The following is a 21,635-nucleotide window of genomic DNA, read 5'->3' as shown; positions in this document are numbered from 1 at the left end:
ATCATCTGACAGTCAGTTTGAGGGAGAAATTTCAGTCTTTCAGGGGAATTGTGGAAGTATTACGAAAAATTACGATCATGCAAGTTATTGCTGCCTGTACCCTAAATATAAAGTTGGCAGGGCTACCACCTACTTCAAAGAAGACCGTAACCCATTTTCCCCAACTGGATAAGCTCGCTGTGCTTAAAGCCAACCCCAGCTATGAGACAGAGGCTGTTCTGGGTGAACTTGCTGAAAGCTAGGCAAAGTTGTGCTGTGTAATCATCCTTAAAATGTCAACTGGCTTGCAGCCAGCCACTGTACTCTTCTTTTCAAACTTCTCCAGAGCTAGCCACATTCTGTTTTTCTCCTCTTTCTCGGTAGATTATCAGTAATCTTGCAGACAATAGCTTCACTTTCTTAACCTTTATGTCTATTTTACTATCCCCAAAGACTCCACACACACTAAAAGCCTGTTGTCTGTATTATGGACAAAAAGGTTTAAAAATCTGCAGATACAACTGTTCCCTGCTGAGTCCCTCCATGACAGAAAGAATTTCTTGCATAATGCAGGAAAAAACATTTTTTCAGAGATTTCACAGAGAACACCGAAACATTAAACGTTAGTATGAGAGTACCTACATAATCTTTCTAGTAACAAAAAAGTGGTGGAAGGAAGGAATGGCATCTTTACAGTAAGTCCTGAAACAGCCTATACACAACTCAGCAGGAAAGCATGGCAGAAAACAGCACGACACCTTAAATTGTGATATTTTCTATAAAACATGGATAGGACTTACCATACTGTTCTGTTCTTCAGACTATTAAAACATATACATAAGCAGATCAAGACACAAAGACAAAGAAGTCCAGGTTTTGGTTTTTAATTCTTTACTTTCTCCTAATGTAATCTTCAAACAATCAGGACAGAAGCCTATGCTGGCTAGTATCAAATTAAAAGTAATTTACTCTTTTAAAATGCAACGTGGATCTGCACTGCTATACTAAAAAAACACAACCAAACCAACAGACTGGCGATATTTGTAAATCTGTTGCTATCTTATTTTTGTTTGTTTGCTTTCTTGATACCTTTTTTTTTTTCCCTCTATCTTTTTTTCTTAATACAATAGGATGAGCCACCCTTAGGTTTTGGGTCCCAAAAGAATGGAAAGCCAGGAACTCACACTTACTGATTATTCCTTCCTTAAAATTTTAACCAGCTAAATCGTACACAAATAAATTTGCTGTTACCACAGGAAATGCTAACTTCAACATCAGACTAAAAACCTTGTAAAAAAAGTATCCAAAAAATCTAAAATGGACAAGTTGTTTCCTAAAATATTACGTTTCACTATTTGGATTTCTAGGCAGGCAGAGTACACTAGTAAAAACGTGTAACAGACTAAGGTAAAAGAAAACGGATTTCTTCTGAAAGACAACTTTGGTTATGATGCAAAAAACATTTGACATTTATGTAATTGCCCCAAACTTCAGAGAGACCCATACATATCTGGCTTCTCCTATATGAAACGAAACAGGCTTTGAAAGCAATGAAGTTCTTTTCTCTGGAATATTTAGAGGAGCAGATGGTCAGCTTCTTTCTAACAGCCATCCCCAGAAATTGGCTAAATAATGGTCTCTGGTGAAAGCTAAGAGAATAGTGTTCCCTACCATTCCACATATCACAATATGCATCGCTTTACAAGAACACCACCTGCAACTTTAGGCAAATGACACCGACTTTATTTCATTCTGAGCATGCTGTCTCTGCATTTACTGTAGCCTGACTTTGTTTCTAAAGCTCATTATTTAAAGAAAGGGCAGATTTATTCCAGAAGTCACCTATCTTGACCCACCTGTTTTCTCAAGTTCTTCAGCAAAATATGGGTCGTTGAGATCAACATCAGATGGAACTTCATCTTCACTCTGGTCTCTCTCAGCAGTAGCCTGTAACAAAGCATGGACGTTATTTCAATCAACATATAAACTACTACTTAACTTTCACTGGAATTAGATGTTTCTTCTGTTAGTAACCATGAAGATGAAAACTGAAATACTGAACATCACGAAACCAGAATATACTAAAAATCGCTAGTAAAGACAAATCAATAATTTAAAATCTGTTTCACAGGTCGAAAGCTTTTAATATACCTGAAGAAGGGCTGTTTACACATTCCAAGGATCTGTAAGTTGGATGATGCACTCTCAGTCTTTCCAAACAAGTGACCACTGCACATTCCAACCATAAAATAGTACTGGAAGCTGTACAATTTTGTATTTAGTTTATCCAAAGCAAACAGTAACAGCAACTTAAGAAAAACAAACAAATGACTCCCCCCGCAGTGGCCAATGCAAACATTACCTTTCTCTTTTTTTTAAGCATTCTTTTTTCTTTCTTTTTCTCTAGATACTTTTGCCATGGAGTTAGGTTATCCTTTCCTTCCAACCTGTTTTTGACCATTTCTTCAGCATTTTCTTTGAGGCCTAGAACAAAAAATAGCAAGTTAAAAAAATGAGATTAATCAGATTTATTTTTTTTAAATCAACGGTTTTCTCCTTTGTAAAAGAATCATCTAGTTTTTCTTCAGTAAGTCTGTGAAAACAACAAGTATTGCTTAAAACATATTTATAAATAAGATTAGTTTACAGGATATGTTTTTCCAAATAAAACATTTCTTCAGTAATAAATTGTACAAGAGCCAGAAGAAGAGTTTGCTTATGTGCCATCTGATTCCCAGCACTCTTGCTATTCCTCAGTAAGGTCTCCTCTCCAGACATTAGACTGCAATCTACAGATGCCCCTTTCTAAGGATGAGTAACACAATAAAAATAACTAACAGACACATACAGAGCTTTTATATGTAATGTATCTTACTATAATTAGTTAAGATTCACAAACACATTTCAAATACAGTCCAGTCTTTCCCATTTTTTCTGCATAGCAAAACAAAATACAACAGATGAAGTTCAGGGTCATGTCACAGATGGCTTGAACCTCTCTAGCTGGTCTCTCTTTTCCTCACAGATATTATCCGGTTGTTGCTGTATCAGTGTGCCTCCCTCCCATGATAAAGTTGCTATATATGTTAATATCATCTCGACTGCTGAATCTCTGTCTCTGTGATCACACTACGACAACGCTGCAGCGTCTCTGATGACCAGTGTATTTTTCATCCGTCGTCGTAAACAAAGCGGCTATTATTTGTATAAGTTTAAAGTAAAAATAAATTTGTAGCTAAAAGCACAGAAAAACATAAATAAAACCACAAATAATTTCTTGCATTGTGTACTAATGTCACATGACACGTGTTAAGTTAAACTAGACAAGTTTTCAAGTAATCTTTTAAAGCTACTTAGTACCAGTCTGCTTTAACAACAGAAAACTATCTAAAATTAAAAAACAGTACATACCTGGTATGACAGTAAACTTAGATCTATCTTAAATGCTTAAGATAAATAGCTTTTTTTTTTTTTTTAAAGGTATCTGGTAACAAGAAACAGAGATTAAGGGCATAAACTGCTTGAAACGCAGCCGCCTCTCAAAGAAACGTAACCAATATTTGGAATAATGTTTTCTGTTATCACTTATTACCAGTTCAAATTTTATTAACTCAAGATCAAAAATAGAAGAAAAATAAACTATCCTCTTATTTGGCTGGCCACATCAAGTTACCGAAAGTAAATTTTGCATTTAGCAGTGATGTAACGTGAAAGGTCAAAGGCGAAGATTCGGTGAGGAACCGTAACTATTAGACCATCCACTCCGACCTGCGCCTCCTCTGTGTTCTTTTGTTAGGGGTTTGCTGTAAGGGAAGCCCTCAGGTTTCAATTTCCTGACCTGTCAACAGTGGGAATGGTGGCTTCACACTTTGCTGAAGGAAGTTTCCTCTTTACTTCCAGAGCATGACAGTTTTCCTAGAGTCCTAGAAAAGTAGACCCTATAGAACTGCAACATATCTGGCTCTAAAAAATTCCTACATAACAGGATCAGTAAAGCTTGGATGTGTTAATTAGGTTTCCATTAAATGCCATAGTTTAGGACAGGCTGCCACTGTTTCAAAGCCTGGCACTTGAAGCTGCATGCACAAGTATGTCCCATCTTTTAATTTAGCCTTTTGGATCATATGATCACATTTCACCTTTTCCAGAGGATCTTAACAGTTTGATCTACAGATCACAAACATGTAACTACTCAATATTTCATGTTACTGTCCAGTTTATAGCTAAGTTACCGAACGAAGTAATGCACAGCAAAATTACCAAACATAACTGAACCCTACTCTAGAACCAGAACGAGGTTTTCTATTATGTATCATTACAGTATTCAATGCTGCAAAAACATCACCTTAAAAAAGAATCGATTAAATTACTGGAGCATCCCCATTTGACATCTAGAATATTTAAGTCCAGAATAAGACCTTTAATTAAAAGCAATCTTCATTTTTTGGTGAAAAAATTCAGGAATGCTTTTTCAAAAGTCTTTACATCACAAACCACTTGCATGTTATGAAGACAAATACTGATTTCAGATGTGGCTTACACACTTTCAGCCCCTTCTTCATAAGATGGGCACTTGCAAAACCAAAACTTTATGATGTAAGGAGATGAACACACTTGCCTTGCAACCCACAGGAGCAGAATGCAGTGGCAGAAAGACTTCTCTGGCAGGAGGTAACAGCCTGAGCACTGAAGTGTTTTTCTCCTAACTTCATTCACTACACACTTTTTTTTTTTAAAAACTTCTGTAACAAATGAGTCAGGCATCCTGTATTTAACATCCTCCTTTATGACACGATTGACAGGTCTTGGGAGCATACAGGAATCACGTTTTTGCTTCTGCCTCCAAGTTTGGCACTTGGCATCTCTTCCCCAATTCTACTTGTCCCAACCGTCTCTCTTCAGCATTCCCACGTACGCAGCCCAGCCCCCACCTGACCAAATCCTACTCTCCTGCCCCTCGTACCAGTTTTATTGCTCAAAAAAAAAAAAAATCACACTTAGACCTCTCCTGATGTCCTGGACTTAGATCCCATTCTTTCTCCCAGCTCCCAGGTTTCTCCTTTGGCCAGTGCCCACTCCTCATCATTCCTTCTAGCTCTCCTCAGTAACAAGGAACCAAAACCAGAGTTCATAATGGAAAAAATGGGCATCCTTCATGGACCGTTCTACCCATTGTCAGAAAGGCAGGCAGAACATTTTTTTCTGAAAAACTGCAAACACCAATTCCTGTTCTTGTGCTTGTCGACACTCCAAAAATAATTCAGAGGCTGGAGAGCTGGTTACAACATGTCTGAAACACAAAGTGTGGACACGATCTAAAATCATATTAAACCATGCCTTATAGAAAGAAAAGAGTGGAGCAAAAAAAATATAAAGGGTCCTTCTTCTACCCTGGGAAGAAGCCAGAATTAACAGTAAGTGGCAAACTGTTACGGCTACAAAAACTGGGTACTAAACCAGCAAGAAAATGCAAAGCCACGATACAATAAAGGAAAGATATTGCATAGTTTCACTAAAAACATGCCCCTAAGAAACCCTCTCATACAACAAGAATATTATTTCCAACATAAGTTCTTTCCAACTGTACACCTCTTCCTCTCCAAAGACAATGAAAGAGTCTCGTCAGCTTCCCAGAAATTTAACTATATTACTTTGGATATTATTTCACAGTACTTTTGTGGAAAAAATTACTGGTCAGGTAGCAACCTCGTAGATTGTCTCTGAAGACAATAAATACTGGATTAAATATATATATATATATATATATATATGTCACATCTCCAGAAAAAGAGAAACCCAAAATCTCAAAGGAGGTTACAAGATTTCTCATTTATTTGCCTGGAAAATGGAATCATTTGATCCATCTGGCACAGAAGGACTTGGAGGAAAACACAGCCCTTTCTTGTGGTATTTGGCAGTCTCACGAAAAGCATTAGAGTTTCTCCACAGATTAGAATGGCTTAGAAACTACTGTCCAGACCACTTCCTGAGAAGAAGAGCGCGTTTAAGTGGTCAAAAAGGCTTTTGATTGCAAAAGGAGAAAGGAATTGTCTACTTGAGGTAGAATTATTAACTGGCCATAGATAAGGGTAACTTATACCCTTATCTATATATTTGTTTTAAATTAATCACACTAGTCTTATGTAATCTCCACAAATAATGGCCAGAAAAAGAAGGGACAAAGGTCTTCTATATTAGCATACAACCAAATCCTACCTGAGTTAAAGGATTAAAAGTGTGACAAATACTATAACAAATGCAAGTATGCCGCTTCTCAGACGGGTGGGACAGTGAGGGAAGGTGGGCAGGCCAGAATTTTTACTCCTCTAAACACTTAGTTTTGAAAACTTGTGGAAGTTTAACAGCTTGCAAGTGTCACAATTATTAGAAGCTAAGATGATACTTCTCTATTTTCAGGAAGTCTAAAGGAGCAAGTTCATCTTGCACATAATGCCTTACCAGAAAAACGAACCGCCTTGTTGCAGAAGCTAAAAGGAATGGCAAACAGAAATATTCTGATAACATCAGAATTTGTCACCCCTGAAGATAAGACATCTGAAGAGTGTTCCTAACATAGTAGAACTGCCCGAAAAAAGCCAACCACCCTTAGCAGCCAAGATGTCAAGTGTGGAGAACACGCTAAGCAATGATATAGATTGAGATATATATATTCCATATGAGCATTTTTGTGCTCCGTGTAATCTGTAACAACATACAGTTGGGGTTCACTACGCACTTTACAGAGACATGACTGCCTGCTATTCTACCTCTGATGAAAACAAATATTAAAGTTTCCTTCAAGCCTAGCTAAATATTTACATCTTATTCTGCCCAAATGAAGAATTTAAGTACAATTAAAAACAAATCTGTATGAAAAACTGGCTGAATAGCATCAAGAAATGCAGTTGTGATCTTCTCCCTCTTCACCTTCTAAAGGGAGGTTTGGGAGCTGGATAATGATGCATAGTAATTGTTGCTCAAATCAGATATGATTAAGAAAACAGATGGATGCTTAAATATAACACTGATTTTGTGCCTAAAAGAAACAGACCAAAGAGAGTTGGAACTACATCTAATTTATTTTTGCTGGCACTGTGGTTTATTTAAAACTATGTTGATTCAAGAATAACTGAATCATTCACAAAGTATGCTTTCTATAATCATGTGTAAATATTTGTGCCAAAACTCAAATTTTTAAACTAGTTCAAATCTCTGCCTTTCAGTTGAAAAGGTTCCTAGATTTAACTCTTGTAACTCTCTTTATATTAAACATTTAGCCAGGAAAAATATTTTGCAATAAGTCAAGCAGGTTAAGGCAGATCTTGATAATAAAAATAATTCAACGGACATAAACTAGTTCTGAAAAAACTAAGGAGTCTTAAGACAAGACTATTTTTGAATTCCCAGAATTCTCCAACTGAACATCATGAAATTGTTTTGGAATTTAAATAAGCACAATTGTTCAAGAAAAAAAATTTTGGAGAAAATTTTTTTGAGAAAACCATATTCCAGGGGGTAAGAGCTAGTAGTGGTATTGACTGACCTCATGGAGGGGAACAGGCCAAGTAGCAAAGAAGTGAACGCATCTGTGATTTCCAGAACTTCTGCTCTTTGATAATACTTCAACTTTTTCAGAATAAGAAATGAGGAAACACTAACACACGCTGCAAAATCAGAGCTGCTAAACTGACAGCAAATACTATAAACTACCAATGTAAAATAAACTGTGCGCACGTGCACATCCAACCCGTCATTATATGAACAAATCTGACCTGGTGCACAGACATATAATTGACTCTAGACAGAGTCAGTCATGGTTATGAGGATAGGTGTGTGTTGGGTTTGTTGTTGGTTTTGTTGTTGGGTTTTGCTGTTTGTTTTGTTTTGTGTTTTGCTTTTTCCCATCCCTCTCTCAAAAGAGATGAGGATATAGCAAAAGCCCTGGGAGACCCACAACAAGGTGCAGTAAGGAAGGGCTGGGACCAGATATAATACCGAACACAGCCCATTTTCTGAAGTCAAGTTCAGTTGCAAGGAAACAGTTGCAAAGAGAGCCTGTGTACTAGGGAACTGGATTCCATCTCTACTACAGTTCCTAAATGCTAATATAATTTACTTGTAACATGCAAGGCACAGTTTTAAGAGGCAGAACCTTTCAGAAAACTTATTGCTCTCCCTGTGCAAGAGAGACTAAACAAAGTTTCCTTTAGTCTCTCTTAAAACCATTTTCCATCTCCTCCAATGAATGGTTTGCTCTAGACTCCTAGTTATGCCACCACATTACGTTGTTTAGACCTTTTTTTAAACAGAATTTCATTCGTACTATTTGCAAGATTCTTCGAAAGACACACTGTATAACAAAAAAAAACCAAACATGTTTTCCAAAACAACACCAAAAATGGTAGTTTTTCTAGCTGTTTACACAATGCCTGGCCTATATATTATACATACAGAGCCCATTTCTAGCAGCAATTGTTGACTGTGATTTCCACCTTCAGTCTGAAAGTTGGCGACAACAAATCTTTGTAAAAATCTTATAACAGCTACCCATGTATGAAAACTTGATTGTGTTGAATGCTCTGTGACACAACGAATTAAAGCTACTAAGTGAGCAACATCAAGAATGCAAACACTGACACACTGTGGACAGATGAAGTAAAACATGATGATACAGCCATGTCAGCAAGCACTTGTCCTATCCTGCACAATACATGGGTTCTCTTAAAAGTTTTAGAATTCTTGCTAGAAATTACTGGAATTGTATAAGCACAACTGAAAACACACAACTATTTTTAATGCCAGCGTATGCTTTCCAATATAGGTCTTATCGAGAATGAGGAATAAAACTATTCCACTCAGTTCAATCCATCTCAGTGACTCAGTACAGACCAGAACAAGATTTTTAAAGGGAGCATTTATGTTCAACAGAAGTTACCAGAGTGAATTGAGAACAATATTAGTGTAAATCATATAATTAGATATGTACTCCTAGCTGGAATTAACACATCGCTGGTGAAAGGGCTGGATTCTATTATGTCTCTGGTCTCAGCATTTACAGGATCAGATCAGGCTGGGTCCTTACACCTACTGAGCCAACACAGCACCCAAAAAAGGAATGTCCCACTTCCCCAGCCCTTGGACTGCATAATTCAACCCCCCAAGCATTCCCTACACGCTTCTATTTGTCTATTTGACTAACTAACTCAGTGGAAAAGATCCAGATTTTTTCTTCTTTTCCAGAATAATTCTGTCATTTTATTAGCAAGGGAAATTAAGCTGGCAAAGAGATCTAACAAGTGCCAGGGCTAGTACAGCCAGTCAGGATGGGCTCTGAGCCAGGATCAAGGAGGCGAGGCCACAGTGAAAACCCTTCACTGGCTCATGGTATCTCAGGGAAAGCACACACCCATAAGCAAAAAATATACATTAAAAAAAAAAAAAAATTTAAAAAAAAAAAAATCAGTCTGGCTACCTTTTCATCATAAAGGAAGAAACCAGACATTGGTTTTCAGATCTCAGGATGAATTCTGCTGGGATGCTATATGCTATATTTCTAGACGAAAATCTGGATGTCACTAAATACAATTAAATATCCCTGGTAGCTGGGATTTCTTCCTGGTAGCTTGCTTTCCCACAGAGCAGTCTCACTGGAAGGTCAGGCTTCACCCTTCTCTGTTCCCCTAAGTCTTCAGCATTATGGAGGCAAGATTTTAAAACCATTCTCCTCTAATTTTAAGCTACGTTTCTAAATCATACTGGTTTTCATTTTAAAAATTGTAGGTATGTTCTATGACTCTATGGTAAAAACATGAATTTTATTCAAGAAAATCTATAAAGGGATGAATGAAAAAGCAAGCACCAAAAAAATCTGGAAAAAAAAAAAAGCAACAGAGATAAGCTTACAGCTGAGGAACTGAGTTCAGTCAAATTATTTATTTTCTTTATCTCATTGTAATCCATCTGGATTTCAATTTATGGAAAGAAATCAGTTTCTACTACCATAAATCTGACACCTTGCACTATATCCCTATCAGCAGGCTAATACTGCATATCCTGCAAGTTAGCAGAAGAAAAAAATAAAGCTTACCTGGAACCCATTTAATCTCCATTCCTATATCCTTTTCTTCCCGTTTTTTCTCTTTTTCTTGGATACTTTGCAAAAGTTCTCTGTACTTGGCAATTTGCTCTTCATCATCTTTCTGGCTTTTCCTGGGTTTGTCATCTTCTATTTCATGAGCTACATCACCACCTAGAAAGAGAGAGCAAAGCTATCACAGCCATAAGAAAGTAATCAATTGAAGTTAATGTTTAGGAAACACACCTAAGGCACATACATTGTTTCTAAAAAACTATTTAAAATATTTTCATCTATTATTCCCCCAAAGAGTAACCAGTTTTAAAATTTCCCTACTTAGATGAAATAAAAATAACATCTGAAAAGACAAAAGAAAATTTGTCTAGCAAAGGAAATAATGACTTGACACAGCACCCTTTACTGCATTTTAAAATTATTAGTTTCAGAGTCCCTTTCAGAAGAGTAGTACCTAAATCTCAAAAAAATAGTTGTGTAAAGCATTTTGAAAATAGAGTGCTACATTTTAACAAATAAACCTGTAACAGAGATAATTGTTCAATGCCTTAATCTGAATTAACAAATTAAGCAAGATGGAAAGAGGTTTTCTTCTTTCTTTTTTTAGAAAAACAGAACTACAATGTGACTTACAATAACCTTTCAAACAAGTGTTTCAGAGAGAACAGGCTTTTTTAAGGCTTTAAAGATGCTGCAGCTCCTTGAACTGTAGAAAACTAGGACTGGCAGGCTCCTTTTTGCTTTTTCTCTGATTTAGCAGTAGCACCGTGCTACCTACAATACCAAGTAGCACGGAATGTATAACCAGTGTCTAGAAAGACAGATCGCAGTTTCAAGTTAACAGAGTGACCTGCGGTCCTTGGCTAAACCCAAGGTGTGACACTGTTGCTCTCTTCCACATCCCATCACCGCAAGGAGCTGGGGTGCAGAAATCTTTACTGTTCAGTCCACTGCAGCTGCTTTTCCACTCTCCTCATCGGTAGCTGCAATCTAAGAGGAAAGCATCTGCTCATGCGGCTCGCAAAAGGCTGTTGGTTTTCAAGGCTAAGAAGAAAAATGAGCCATTCTGTTGTTTTTTCTTCCTGGACAAGTAAGGGCTGCTGATTTGTATTTATGACCATTTTTGCTAAGATTGCTAGGAGAAATTTAAGCAGCAATGCATATTGTCCTACTTTCTCATTGAGAGAAAACACGCATTTCTTTCATCAAATGTTCAACATCACCTTCAAAAAGTCCTTAAGAGCCTTTTCATTCTGTAAGCAAATAATACTTGACAACAGCTGTAAGAAAGGAAAACGAGCTGAATATGTTCTAAAAGTTTGTTCAGAGTTCAAATAACCTTGTCACCAGCTTTCAAGTATCATGCTGTAATGCACAACATGAGGAACCACTTTTGGATGGCTATTAAGGCACTAATGCTTTCTGCCAATAGCTTGTTCAAAGACTTTTTGAACTAAACACATAAACAAAACAAAAAGTTCTGGTGCATTAACAGCTGCACTACAAGAGAAATACAATTAAGAGAAAAAAGCTTAAACTGTGAAGGAGAAAAAGGCAAAGGCTGATGAAGTTTACAGTATAAAATACAAGCACATTCTTAACGTTTTCAAAGGAGGGTGGCAACAGAAGTGCTAAAAGAATAACGAAAAAAGTTAAAATCCTGAGGTGGGTCAGAAACATTCTGATACAATAGTTCATAGGGTTTGTTTTCAATAACTGTAATTCATTAAAAATATAAACAAATGCAGAGCCTCATTATACTGAATTGCTGACTGTCAGCTGTGTTGGCTGAGATTATCCTGTAATTACAGTGTTTTGAAGAGATCATATTCTTAGTTTAAGAAGATTATCTTAAAATGGCTGCTTTTTTTAAAAATTCAGTCTTACAAAACTAACGAGAGCAGAAAAATTGTAACAAACAACATTTGACAAGAGGCCTGCTGCAAAGCTGAGTTTCTTTTAAAGATGGAACGATAAAATTCTCCTTCGTGATGTAACGGCACACCAGAAAATTCAGCTACTGATCTGCATGCTGATGCTCATACCATAAAAATGCACTAAATGTCTCAGTTCTACCCAGGGCAGTTACCCAAATTCAGACAGACACAAAAAATCCCTACTATGCATGTAGAACCGCAGAATGAAAAATAAAAAGCTCTATACTCTGGCCTTCCAGAAGCAAGTCTGAGGTAGAGGTTATTGCATTGTACTACAGCATATGAAAAATTAAAGTTGTTGAGCTCAGTCTTGAGCCAGAAAATGGTGTGAGGCAAAACTTTGGGTTTTAACCCCACTTTCCCACATTCTCAGCACTCTCTGAACAAGAAGTTGTGCAAATCCCATTAGTTCATCCAAATGATTACACAAAATGACAAATTTTAGAATTCAAAGTAATCAAAATACACTTATTCAAAGGGTATCACAGCAGACATCTTTTTGTAAAAGATTTTTAGGGAGAAGACATACTGGAAGAAGAGAATTCAAACAGACAGATAGCAATAAATGAATGAGAAGCGCTACATTCTGGGTTTTTTGCAGCCTTTAAGCACCTGGCTGCACATGAGAGGTGACTATACGTTCCTAGAACCAAGATTAACACACTTGCAATTAGAGCTGGCCCCAGTTGAGTCATTTCTGAGTAGGGGGACGCTGGCCTGCAAAAGGACACACAGATGTGTTCTTCGAGTCTATGTTACTGGGCACCTCCAGCAGCTTGTATGAACTTTTCAGAAAGAAAAGTGGAGATGACTCTTGTTCCTGGCCTTCCAAACACCTTCTGGTTTTCATTAAACAACACACCAACCCAACATGAAAGCTCCTGCAAACATGCTTTAGAAATGTCTCCAACACCTGCACCACTTGTATCAAGCTCCTGATGCTTCATAGAAAGGACATAACCAGGTTGTGGTATTTCTTTTCTGTCCCATGGAATTCCACACAAGATTGGCTAAATCATAAACTGCTAACTCCTCTTGCTAGCTTATTTCCTCAGCAAATATTTTAACAACACACCACAACTAAGCCAACAGAAATACTCTAAAAAGTCAGATCTTTGTTACTGCCAAAGCAGCAGTGATGCCTGACAATGTCCGAAGAAGCTACACAGGAATAAGGAATAGAAACCAACTCAAATAATATCCTGTTCAATGCATTTTATAAATATCCATTGGATTCAGGGACAATACTAAATGATTGCATGTTCTGCCTCTGTCACCTTCCGCTTCTTAGCCTTCCATAATAGTTCTAGCAAATAGAAACACATATGAATACTGTTCATGTTTAAGATAGCAAGAAGGACTGTCCTGTCACGCAATAATTGCATGAAAAAGATTTCAAAATTGTAAAAAGATTTAATAAATGGTCTGATTTTATTTAACATTAATCATTAAAAATAAGGTTAGCAGCATTATTTACAAAAGTCAAACTCCATTCAGCAACTCCTCTTTCCCAACAACTACATTTTGTTTCTCTATACTTGTGAAGTTTTAAGTTACCCTGTGTGGAGTCAGGACTTGGACTCAATGATCCTTGAGGGCCCCTTCCCACTCTGGATATTCTATGATTTTACCATCAGGGACAGCTACTTAAAAATAAAGTGATAAAAGTATTTTGTCATACAGTCTATTCAGGTATTCTGTGTGGCTCTGCAAAGCAGAACAGCAGAAAAGACGTTGCTCTTGCAAAGATAAAAAAACAGAATAAAAGCTTAGTCATAAAAACCATAATGCTTAATTTGAAGCACCATTTAAAATGCCATACACTAAGTCATTGGTGCTCGTGGTCAAAATCGCAATTTTGGGCTGGATTGGATTTGATGCACACCACAAACACTTCCTCACTGGAACAAAGGCATCCAAGTAACAGAAAATTCAGAAGCCACGTAAAGGAGATACTTCGTGCTATGAACCACAACATACTGGGTCACTGAAATACTTGACATTACAAAACTGTTGTATAATAGTAATACTAACATTCATGACATGCGTATTTTAATTCTAAAAATTCCATTAAAAACATATTAGATCAGGCCAACAAAAACCTGTCTATAAATAAAACATTTTAATAAGTTAAAAAAAAAAAAAAAAAGTCCAGGACATTTTTTCTGTCTTATCACAATGTTACATCTCCATTCAAACAGCTGACATTGATTTCTCCCATTTGTGCATTTCCCATTTCATCCCATTCCACATAATTCTGCTGGATGAAATCCTGTCAGATGGAATCCTATTTTCTATCATATTAACTGCATGGATAAAAGGTCAGAAACATGCTGAGGAAATGGCAACATAATTTGTCTATTAATAACTGATTTTTCAAAACATCATTAGAATCTAGACACTTCCAGGTTTAAAATTTATTAGTGTCATGAGATTAGTTAAGGTCAATTTATTTTCCTTCCCAGCAATGGAAGTTTACTTTTTGAAATTTCAGAACTGTTGGCCACTTACAGATGCTGTAAGATGGAAATGCTCTCCCCTGCATCTACTGCTCCCATTCAGATACTTTACTAAGCATTACTAGAGAAAATGAAGCTCACAGAGGTGCAGTTTATAAGTGTGTTTTTATGTAAGACAAGAAACAAATGAACATTAACCCTGCCAAGATATTGCCAAGCTGAGTTTGCTGCCAGAAGATTTCCCAACGGTATAACTGGAAAAATCTGTAATGTCCTTTTGCATGCTCCAAACTCATCTCCGACTCAACGACATGCTTTAACACAGTATAAATCAAATTTAACATCTGTTTGAAAGACCTGGCTAAGGTTTAATGACATTTTCTTTGCCTTGTAACTTAGGCTATATATTATTAAAGAAGACTGAATTTTAGAATGAAAACAAGCAAGGTAATTGGCCCTGTCTAGGCCATCCCAACAGGCGGAGTCTTAGGGCAGCTTCTTCAGTCTCTCCTTGCCTTGCAGAGACTTTAGGAGGTGTATAGAGGGCCATGAAGAGAACAAACCACTATATTAACCTATAAATAGATTTCCACAGTGGGCACTGTACCTAACTCTTTTATTCATTAACCACTTCACATGTCAAACTAGGACTTTTCGTCTGAAAAAGAAGCACGTCCAGTTCTATTGAAAATGATTTAATCCCAGAAACGTAGAGATTAAAGTAGGTATTGTCAAACTTGACAAAGAAATGTCAAGGTATCCTGAAAAAAAGAAAGAGAGGGATAGAAGAAAAAAAAAAAAAGAAGAAAAAATTCTTTTACACTCAGAGGTGCAAGCTCCTATTCAGAAAGCAGCTATTCAGGGGCTCAAACATTAGGATAACTCCTAATCACCTATCATTTGGCAATTTTTGATTAGTGTTACTCAGACTTCTACGGAAAGGCAGCAGATCTTCATTCAGCACTGAATCAATAGAATAGCTACAACATTTTCTACATAAATCATTCAGATGTACGAGGAAAAGCAACTTTAACAGATTCATCATATCAACAAAAAAGAAAATATGCCATGATTTAGATCACCTGGGATCTTGCTACTTGAAATCACTCAAATTACAACCATAATACTTGACTTGATCAAACATTAATTATAACAGGTAAAGACATCTTGCAGAACAGAAATGGAAACTGGAAAGCTGTTTTAAGGCTAGGGTGATAACGCCTAAGTCAAACTCTCACTAACAAATCTAAGTAAGCTGTAACTCCAAATTCAGCTAATGTACTTTGTCTTCAAAAAGAATGTAGTAATTTTGGGGTCACGCTAGGTTATTTATTTGGAGAATCAGAATCGGGGTTGCGTAATTAATTTCAACAGTGGCTTTAGAGATATCATTTTAAAAACTAGTACATGTGTTTCCTTGTCATGTGTAAAGAAGACTGGAAAAGTGTATTTAACTCCAACAAACAAAAGAAGAAATAAAGAAAAACAAATGTTGAGTTCCAGTAAATTTAAAGAACTCTACAGCTTCCATGTTAACATGCCTAACCTACCAATCTTTTAAAAAACATTTTTAGAATCTGTCAATGTTCTGTCATCAATCCATTTATTTCCTAATTGAAAACAGCAAACAAAAAAATACTGATGTGCTCACCACCAATTTCCCTCCACCTTTAGGTCACACACAAAAAGTGCCACTTTTGGAGATGTTTAGCTCTGGAGGAAAGGTAGGTTATTTTCATAGTAGAACCTGACCACAGCTTTTATACAATGAGCATAATATTGTCCCTGTAAAAGATGACTTATAAAGCATTTTCTAAAGATACGGAATTTACATATTCAAATAACTTGTATTCAAACAACTTGTATTCAAACCACTGCAGCTAATGACTTTGTGGATAGCATTTATTAATATAAGTACCTTGCTGCTGTGCTTCCTCTTCTTCGCTAGACGAAGCCAAGTAAGCTTGAAAATCCATGTCAAGAAGTTCCTCTTTGTTAAAAGTTCTGCTGAGTGATGTTACTCGTTCGTGATCTGTCTCATCCCACGTGATTTCTACCTTAAAAATAAGAACGTCACTTGTAGAAGCTGAAACACTAAAATTAAACATTTTAACTGTCTTTTTAGGGAAAATCACTTGATACCTTCCATTTAAGCAGTAATGTAAACCTGTTACTAATGTTCTCTACATCAATTAGCTACAATAACCATTTACTAATATAAAATTAATTACAACTTTTAGGAATTTGTTCTACAATGAGTTTCAAGGAGTGAAAGAATGAAAAATTCTCCTCATGCAGTGAAGGGTTCTGTAACAGCAGGTCACACAACACGAGATCTCTGTAAGCCAAATTTCCTTTGCAGCAGCCAACACTGGAGCTGAAGCAGCCACCAACTATTCTCCTTTCCTCCTCCAGCACTAACTCATTCCTGGAATCACGCACGGATTGCAACAGGGGCAATGAAAGCGCTTGCACAATGGCACCCGCAACCAAAAGACGAGACAAATCTGACTGAAAAATTACTTATTTCTCAACTAATCACTTCTCCAATCCGGTTCACTTCATGGCCAGATGAAAGTTTTGGCTGTCACATAAGAGAGTAGGAATGAAGAGCTGCAAGGAGGGGAAGCAGCTGTTCAAGCCCAGCACCACCACTAAAAAGGCTCTTGAGCTACACACAACAGCCCATTTTAGCCAAATTAGACAATTTAACTGTGAATAACAAAGTAATTCCATGTGCAACTTGTAATAGAAGTATAATGAGGTCAAAATGTAGTATTTAATTTGTAACAAGGAAGCCCAATCTCTTAAAATCCGAAACTTGGTCTTATTTATGGGGTTGCAACTTGTAGCTCTGTAACATGCTTACATTTTTTAAAACGCTTGATGTTTTTATTTCGAAATGGTGAAGATAATCAGGGTTCTTTTTCCCACTACTTATATAATTAATAGGCTGACAACAAAACTAAACAAATCAGAAAAACATCACAAAAACATTGTAAAGATACCTTTGATGTCCCCATAGCTGCAGATGTGAAGTACTTTGGCTTATATGCAGCTACGTTCACTTCTGAGGCTTCATCTTTTGGCTTATCATCAAATGTAACGTTATCTGGAATAAATCTTAAATAAAACATAAAGCATGTTATTATTCAAATACACTGGAAAATCATAGTATAAACACTAAGCTTTTCATGAGTATGGTAAATCAACACAAAAGAATTTGCTAAAAGTTGGTAAGCCTGAAAGGAAACAAATGAAAAGGACAAGTACTCCACACATAGGAGATTAACTCTCCGGCTTCTGCACAGCTATTCTACAGGTTGTCAACATATAATCTCAGCATGCTGCGGAAGTAAAGTAAATGAATTTCAGTCTGGTATTGGCAGGGTCAGGGGTGGTTTTTTAGGTGTTCGTTTCATTTGTTTTATGAATCATCTTTTCAGAAAGCTCAGTGTTAAAAATTCAGAAGAAAGAGTTAATAAAATAGAATTTGGGATCAGATAAATTAAAAAATTCAATACACTTCAGGAAAGTCCAGTACATCATTAACGTTACACTTAGTAGGGAAAAAAATGTTTAAAAGACCAAAGTCACATGATGGAGTAAGATATATTTTAGAAAGTCTTTGTTCACTACATGAGAAATAACTTCTTTTTTTTAATCATTGTAAATGTAACATGATGAATACTATTCATTGTTAAAATATAACAAAGTAGAAGGCTACAAAAAGCATTGAAGAATTTTAAACAGCTGTGGCTGTTGTCAAACATTATCTCTCTAGGTTTAAAAGCATGAAACATTACATGTTCATTTGGCAGAGATCATCTCCTCCAGAACAGTTCAAAGCAAATGAATTAAGCTCCTCTAGAAAATAATTCAAAGAAAAACACTTATCTTTCACTGACTTCCAAGAGTGCCCATGACAGAGGCCCCAGCAGACAAAGCCAGCTTCTGTCAGTACTTATGATTTACTAACTTCTGCTCAGACTAGAAGGCTTTTCGGTAACAAAAGGAAATACTAACAACAAAGCACAACTATAATTTAAAATTCTTTCTTTCCCAAACGTGACTTTAGAAATATTACAGCTTCCAGCTCATTTGTAGGAGCTGGCACAGTAATCTATTACAGCTTCATGACAACTGCAGCAATATTCTTGCCCTACAATCCTGAAAAAAAGCCACTTCTGGATCCATGCGGGGGAGATTTGTACGAAAAGGTTGAAGATACAACCAGAACATGTCACCCGACTTATCTGAGAATAACCTCTCTATGCAGAGCGCCTTTCGAACTTCTCATAGTCCAGTAAAAATGCTCAAAAAGAAGAAAAAAAAAGAATCAAAGGGAAACCTAATAACTCACTGGATGCCTAATTTATTTACATATCTCACTTTGGTTACAGAATAAAGACAATATCGTTTACTCCAACTTATCTTAAATTGGCTTTAATTGTCCCTCTCCTCCCCAGCCCATCACGTAATAAAGCCACCGCTGGAGTTACCTCAGGTCTATGAAAGAACAGCTACTTTCAAATTCCAGTCCATCGCATTCCTCATAAATCTTATTGGCCGTTTCAGGAGAATCGCATTCTACTACTGCATAGAAGTATTTCAGTCGCTTAAATTGATACTCTCGCAGTTTTTCCCTATAAAGCCTGCAAAAGTGGGAAACAGCACAATCAAGTGAGCCGGCTTTAACAACTTTCCATTTGCAAAATATTTTAATTCAACTCATTAAAAACAGGCACCAAACACTCTCCTAATCTTATAATAACATTCGATGTTAAACAGCATGAAGTTCCACCAGTATCTATTCAGTTTTACTCAAGTAAAAAGACAAATTCACACCATTTTATTAAGCGTACACTTTCTCTATCTGACTGTGCTTCCCACAGGCATTCTGAGGTTAGAGTCCCTGTGCAGGTCGTAGAGTAGTGTCTCCGTGTGCCTCTCTGTAGGCCAGAGAAAGTAGCATTCAGTAGTTCCTATCAAGTTGGTTTGCAATTATCCTGGCTCTTAATAAGGCTGATGAAAAGGATGGTCGTACATAAGTCAGGGTACATGTTAAGAACTGTAAGAGAAACCAGGAGACCGTCAGGAGAGGTCCTCATGCTAGAGCAAGGCAGTGAGAAAGTGGTACACGTGAGAAAAAGAATTGGGATACTAACTTGGGTAGCATGGGTGGTGGTGTCATAGAAAACAATAGCAAAAGCAAAGCAGAAAAGAGACTGGGAAGCGGATGAATTGGTGGAAGGATGCAGGAGAGAGATTGCAGGGCCGAGGTCCTGTCCTGTGGATTTAAAGGGTGCGTACACAGGTACCACTGAGGAATCTCTAGGGTATTTGGATTTTTGTTTGTTGTATTCCAGAATTTCTAGAAACCACGCTCTAGAATGCCTCAGGATGCACCTTGGCACGCACAGTGCAGCTGACTTCAGCATGCACTGCATGTTCATCATACAATTCCCTGATGCGCTAGAGACTTTCTTCAAATACTTATTTTAGAAGAATCCAGATTTTCCAAATATAGGACAGTCTAGAGGGATGTATTATCCAAAAGTGGCCCCAGTCAGGCTGCCAAACATCTGGAAATTCTGGAAAAATATAAAAGCAAAACCTCTCAACTTCCATACAGACACGACTTTCAAGCAGAACAAAAAAACCAAACCAACAACACAAATCAAAAACGAAACAAAACCCAACATGCCTGAAGAAGCCTGGACAAAGATAGGCCTGAAGAGCTCAGCCTAGTAAGGCAGGGCTGCTGCTGGTGGCATTCAAGAAATCTCAGCCTGGGAATTCCTGGCCTAAGTTAAGGGTCCCTGTTGGTTACGCAGATAAAAATTTTGACAGTAAGCAACAAAGGGAGTTTACTGCATGAATGGCAACTTGTAGAGGAGAAATGCTATGTTAAGCTCGCCACACATTTGTTCCATTTATTGTTCCAATGAGCTATATAATAAAAATTTTGACCTCAATTATCAGCAAGGAAATTTTCTCAAGTTTCATTATAATGCATTTATTCAATGCATTGACAATGAACCAGGGGCAGCGGTAAAATATCCCTTGAAAAAAACATAAAATTAAGGCATCCACAGGGGACCTCCACATACGAAATTTTGAAAGAGGAGTTGATTGGGATTTTCACTGAAAATTAGACATATTATCTCTCTCATCTGAAGATATACCCATCATTCTCTGTAGTATTCTCTGGAAGATCAAAGAGTTCCACAGGTCCTTTTTGTTCTTCCTCTTTCAATCTCTCTTTTCCAAATTCTGAAGGATAAATCTACAAATACAACCATAAGAAAGTAAATTTTTTAACAGTAGCAGCATAATGTACTAATGTATTTTTCTTAGTTGCACTAACACACAACTAAGAAAAAATATCTCATGAAGCCCTTTAGACTTTCTCTTTTTTTTCTAAAATCAGTAGAGGGATTAACTCCATAAATTTCAATACCCTCTTAACTTTAATTTACAGAAAAGATGGTACAGTATAGAAACTGCTTGTTAGTAACAAGAATATTTCGGGAGAGACAAAAAACAAAAGGAGCCCTGATTTTGTCCATTTCACTGTGGCCCTTCTTAGAAAGGGGTATTTGACAAACATTTCTTCAGAAAACTGGAGGCAGACAGTAAAAATGGAAAAATGTAACTTAACTAATCAGAATTCAACCAGTTTATTGATAACTCAAAAGTGGTGAAAAACAAGAAGTGTTGTGCAATGGGTTGGAAGGCATTTAGAAAACGCCAGATTTAAGGTTGGGCTAACTACCATAAAGACCACTGAACATTAAACTAGCTTTTTTTTTTTTTTTTTTTTTTTTTAAACAGTAAAACCCATTACTCCTTTTAAAATTCAGGTCTTACCTTAACAGAAAATACCGTTCCTCCTTTGGGTGTGAAAGAATTAAATAGAGCCAGCAAATCCTTAGCCTTCAACCTATCCCAATCCATGTTACAAACTGCCAATCTACTTGTAATCTGAACAGAAGAGGAAAAAAAAAATTTAAAAAAAGACAAAGTTCATAGGTTTAATTCCTGACTGCTATGGGGAATACACAATCCTCTAGCAACTATCCTTGGTGAAAATAAAAGTCATCAGTAAACTGCTGAAAAAACAAAGAAAGCATTTTCCTCAAGAGCTTCTATCACTTAAACTAGCAA

The 21,635-nt window shown here is 36.8% G+C and overlaps 1 protein-coding gene across 3 annotated transcripts in view; it reads right to left on the bottom strand.

Moving 5' to 3' along the window:
• The window catches only part of ESF1 (ESF1 nucleolar pre-rRNA processing protein homolog), a 34,007-nt gene that overhangs the window by 8,643 nt on the left and 3,729 nt on the right, over window positions 1-21,635 (bottom strand). For all 3 annotated transcript variants that reach the window (XR_010606020.1, XM_065632509.1, XM_065632510.1), the window contains exons 4-11: window positions 21,339-21,452; window positions 20,654-20,754; window positions 18,968-19,120; window positions 17,474-17,588; window positions 16,384-16,522; window positions 10,067-10,228; window positions 2,342-2,463; window positions 1,836-1,926 (exon numbers count right to left, since the gene is read on the bottom strand). Coding sequence is in view for 2 of the 3 variants with exons in the window: in XM_065632509.1 (XP_065488581.1) it covers window positions 1,836-1,926; window positions 2,342-2,463; window positions 10,067-10,228; window positions 16,384-16,522; window positions 17,474-17,588; window positions 18,968-19,120; window positions 20,654-20,754; window positions 21,339-21,452 (997 nt within the window). In the remaining variant the exon portion in view is untranslated. The remainder of the gene's footprint in view (window positions 1-1,835; window positions 1,927-2,341; window positions 2,464-10,066; window positions 10,229-16,383; window positions 16,523-17,473; window positions 17,589-18,967; window positions 19,121-20,653; window positions 20,755-21,338; window positions 21,453-21,635) is intronic.

Source organism: Caloenas nicobarica, chromosome 3, assembly GCF_036013445.1.
Source record: "Caloenas nicobarica isolate bCalNic1 chromosome 3, bCalNic1.hap1, whole genome shotgun sequence".
Lineage (NCBI taxonomy): Eukaryota > Metazoa > Chordata > Aves > Columbiformes > Columbidae > Caloenas > Caloenas nicobarica.
Note: the sequence above shows the minus strand (reverse complement) of the source record. Positions and strands in the feature narration are given on the sequence as shown.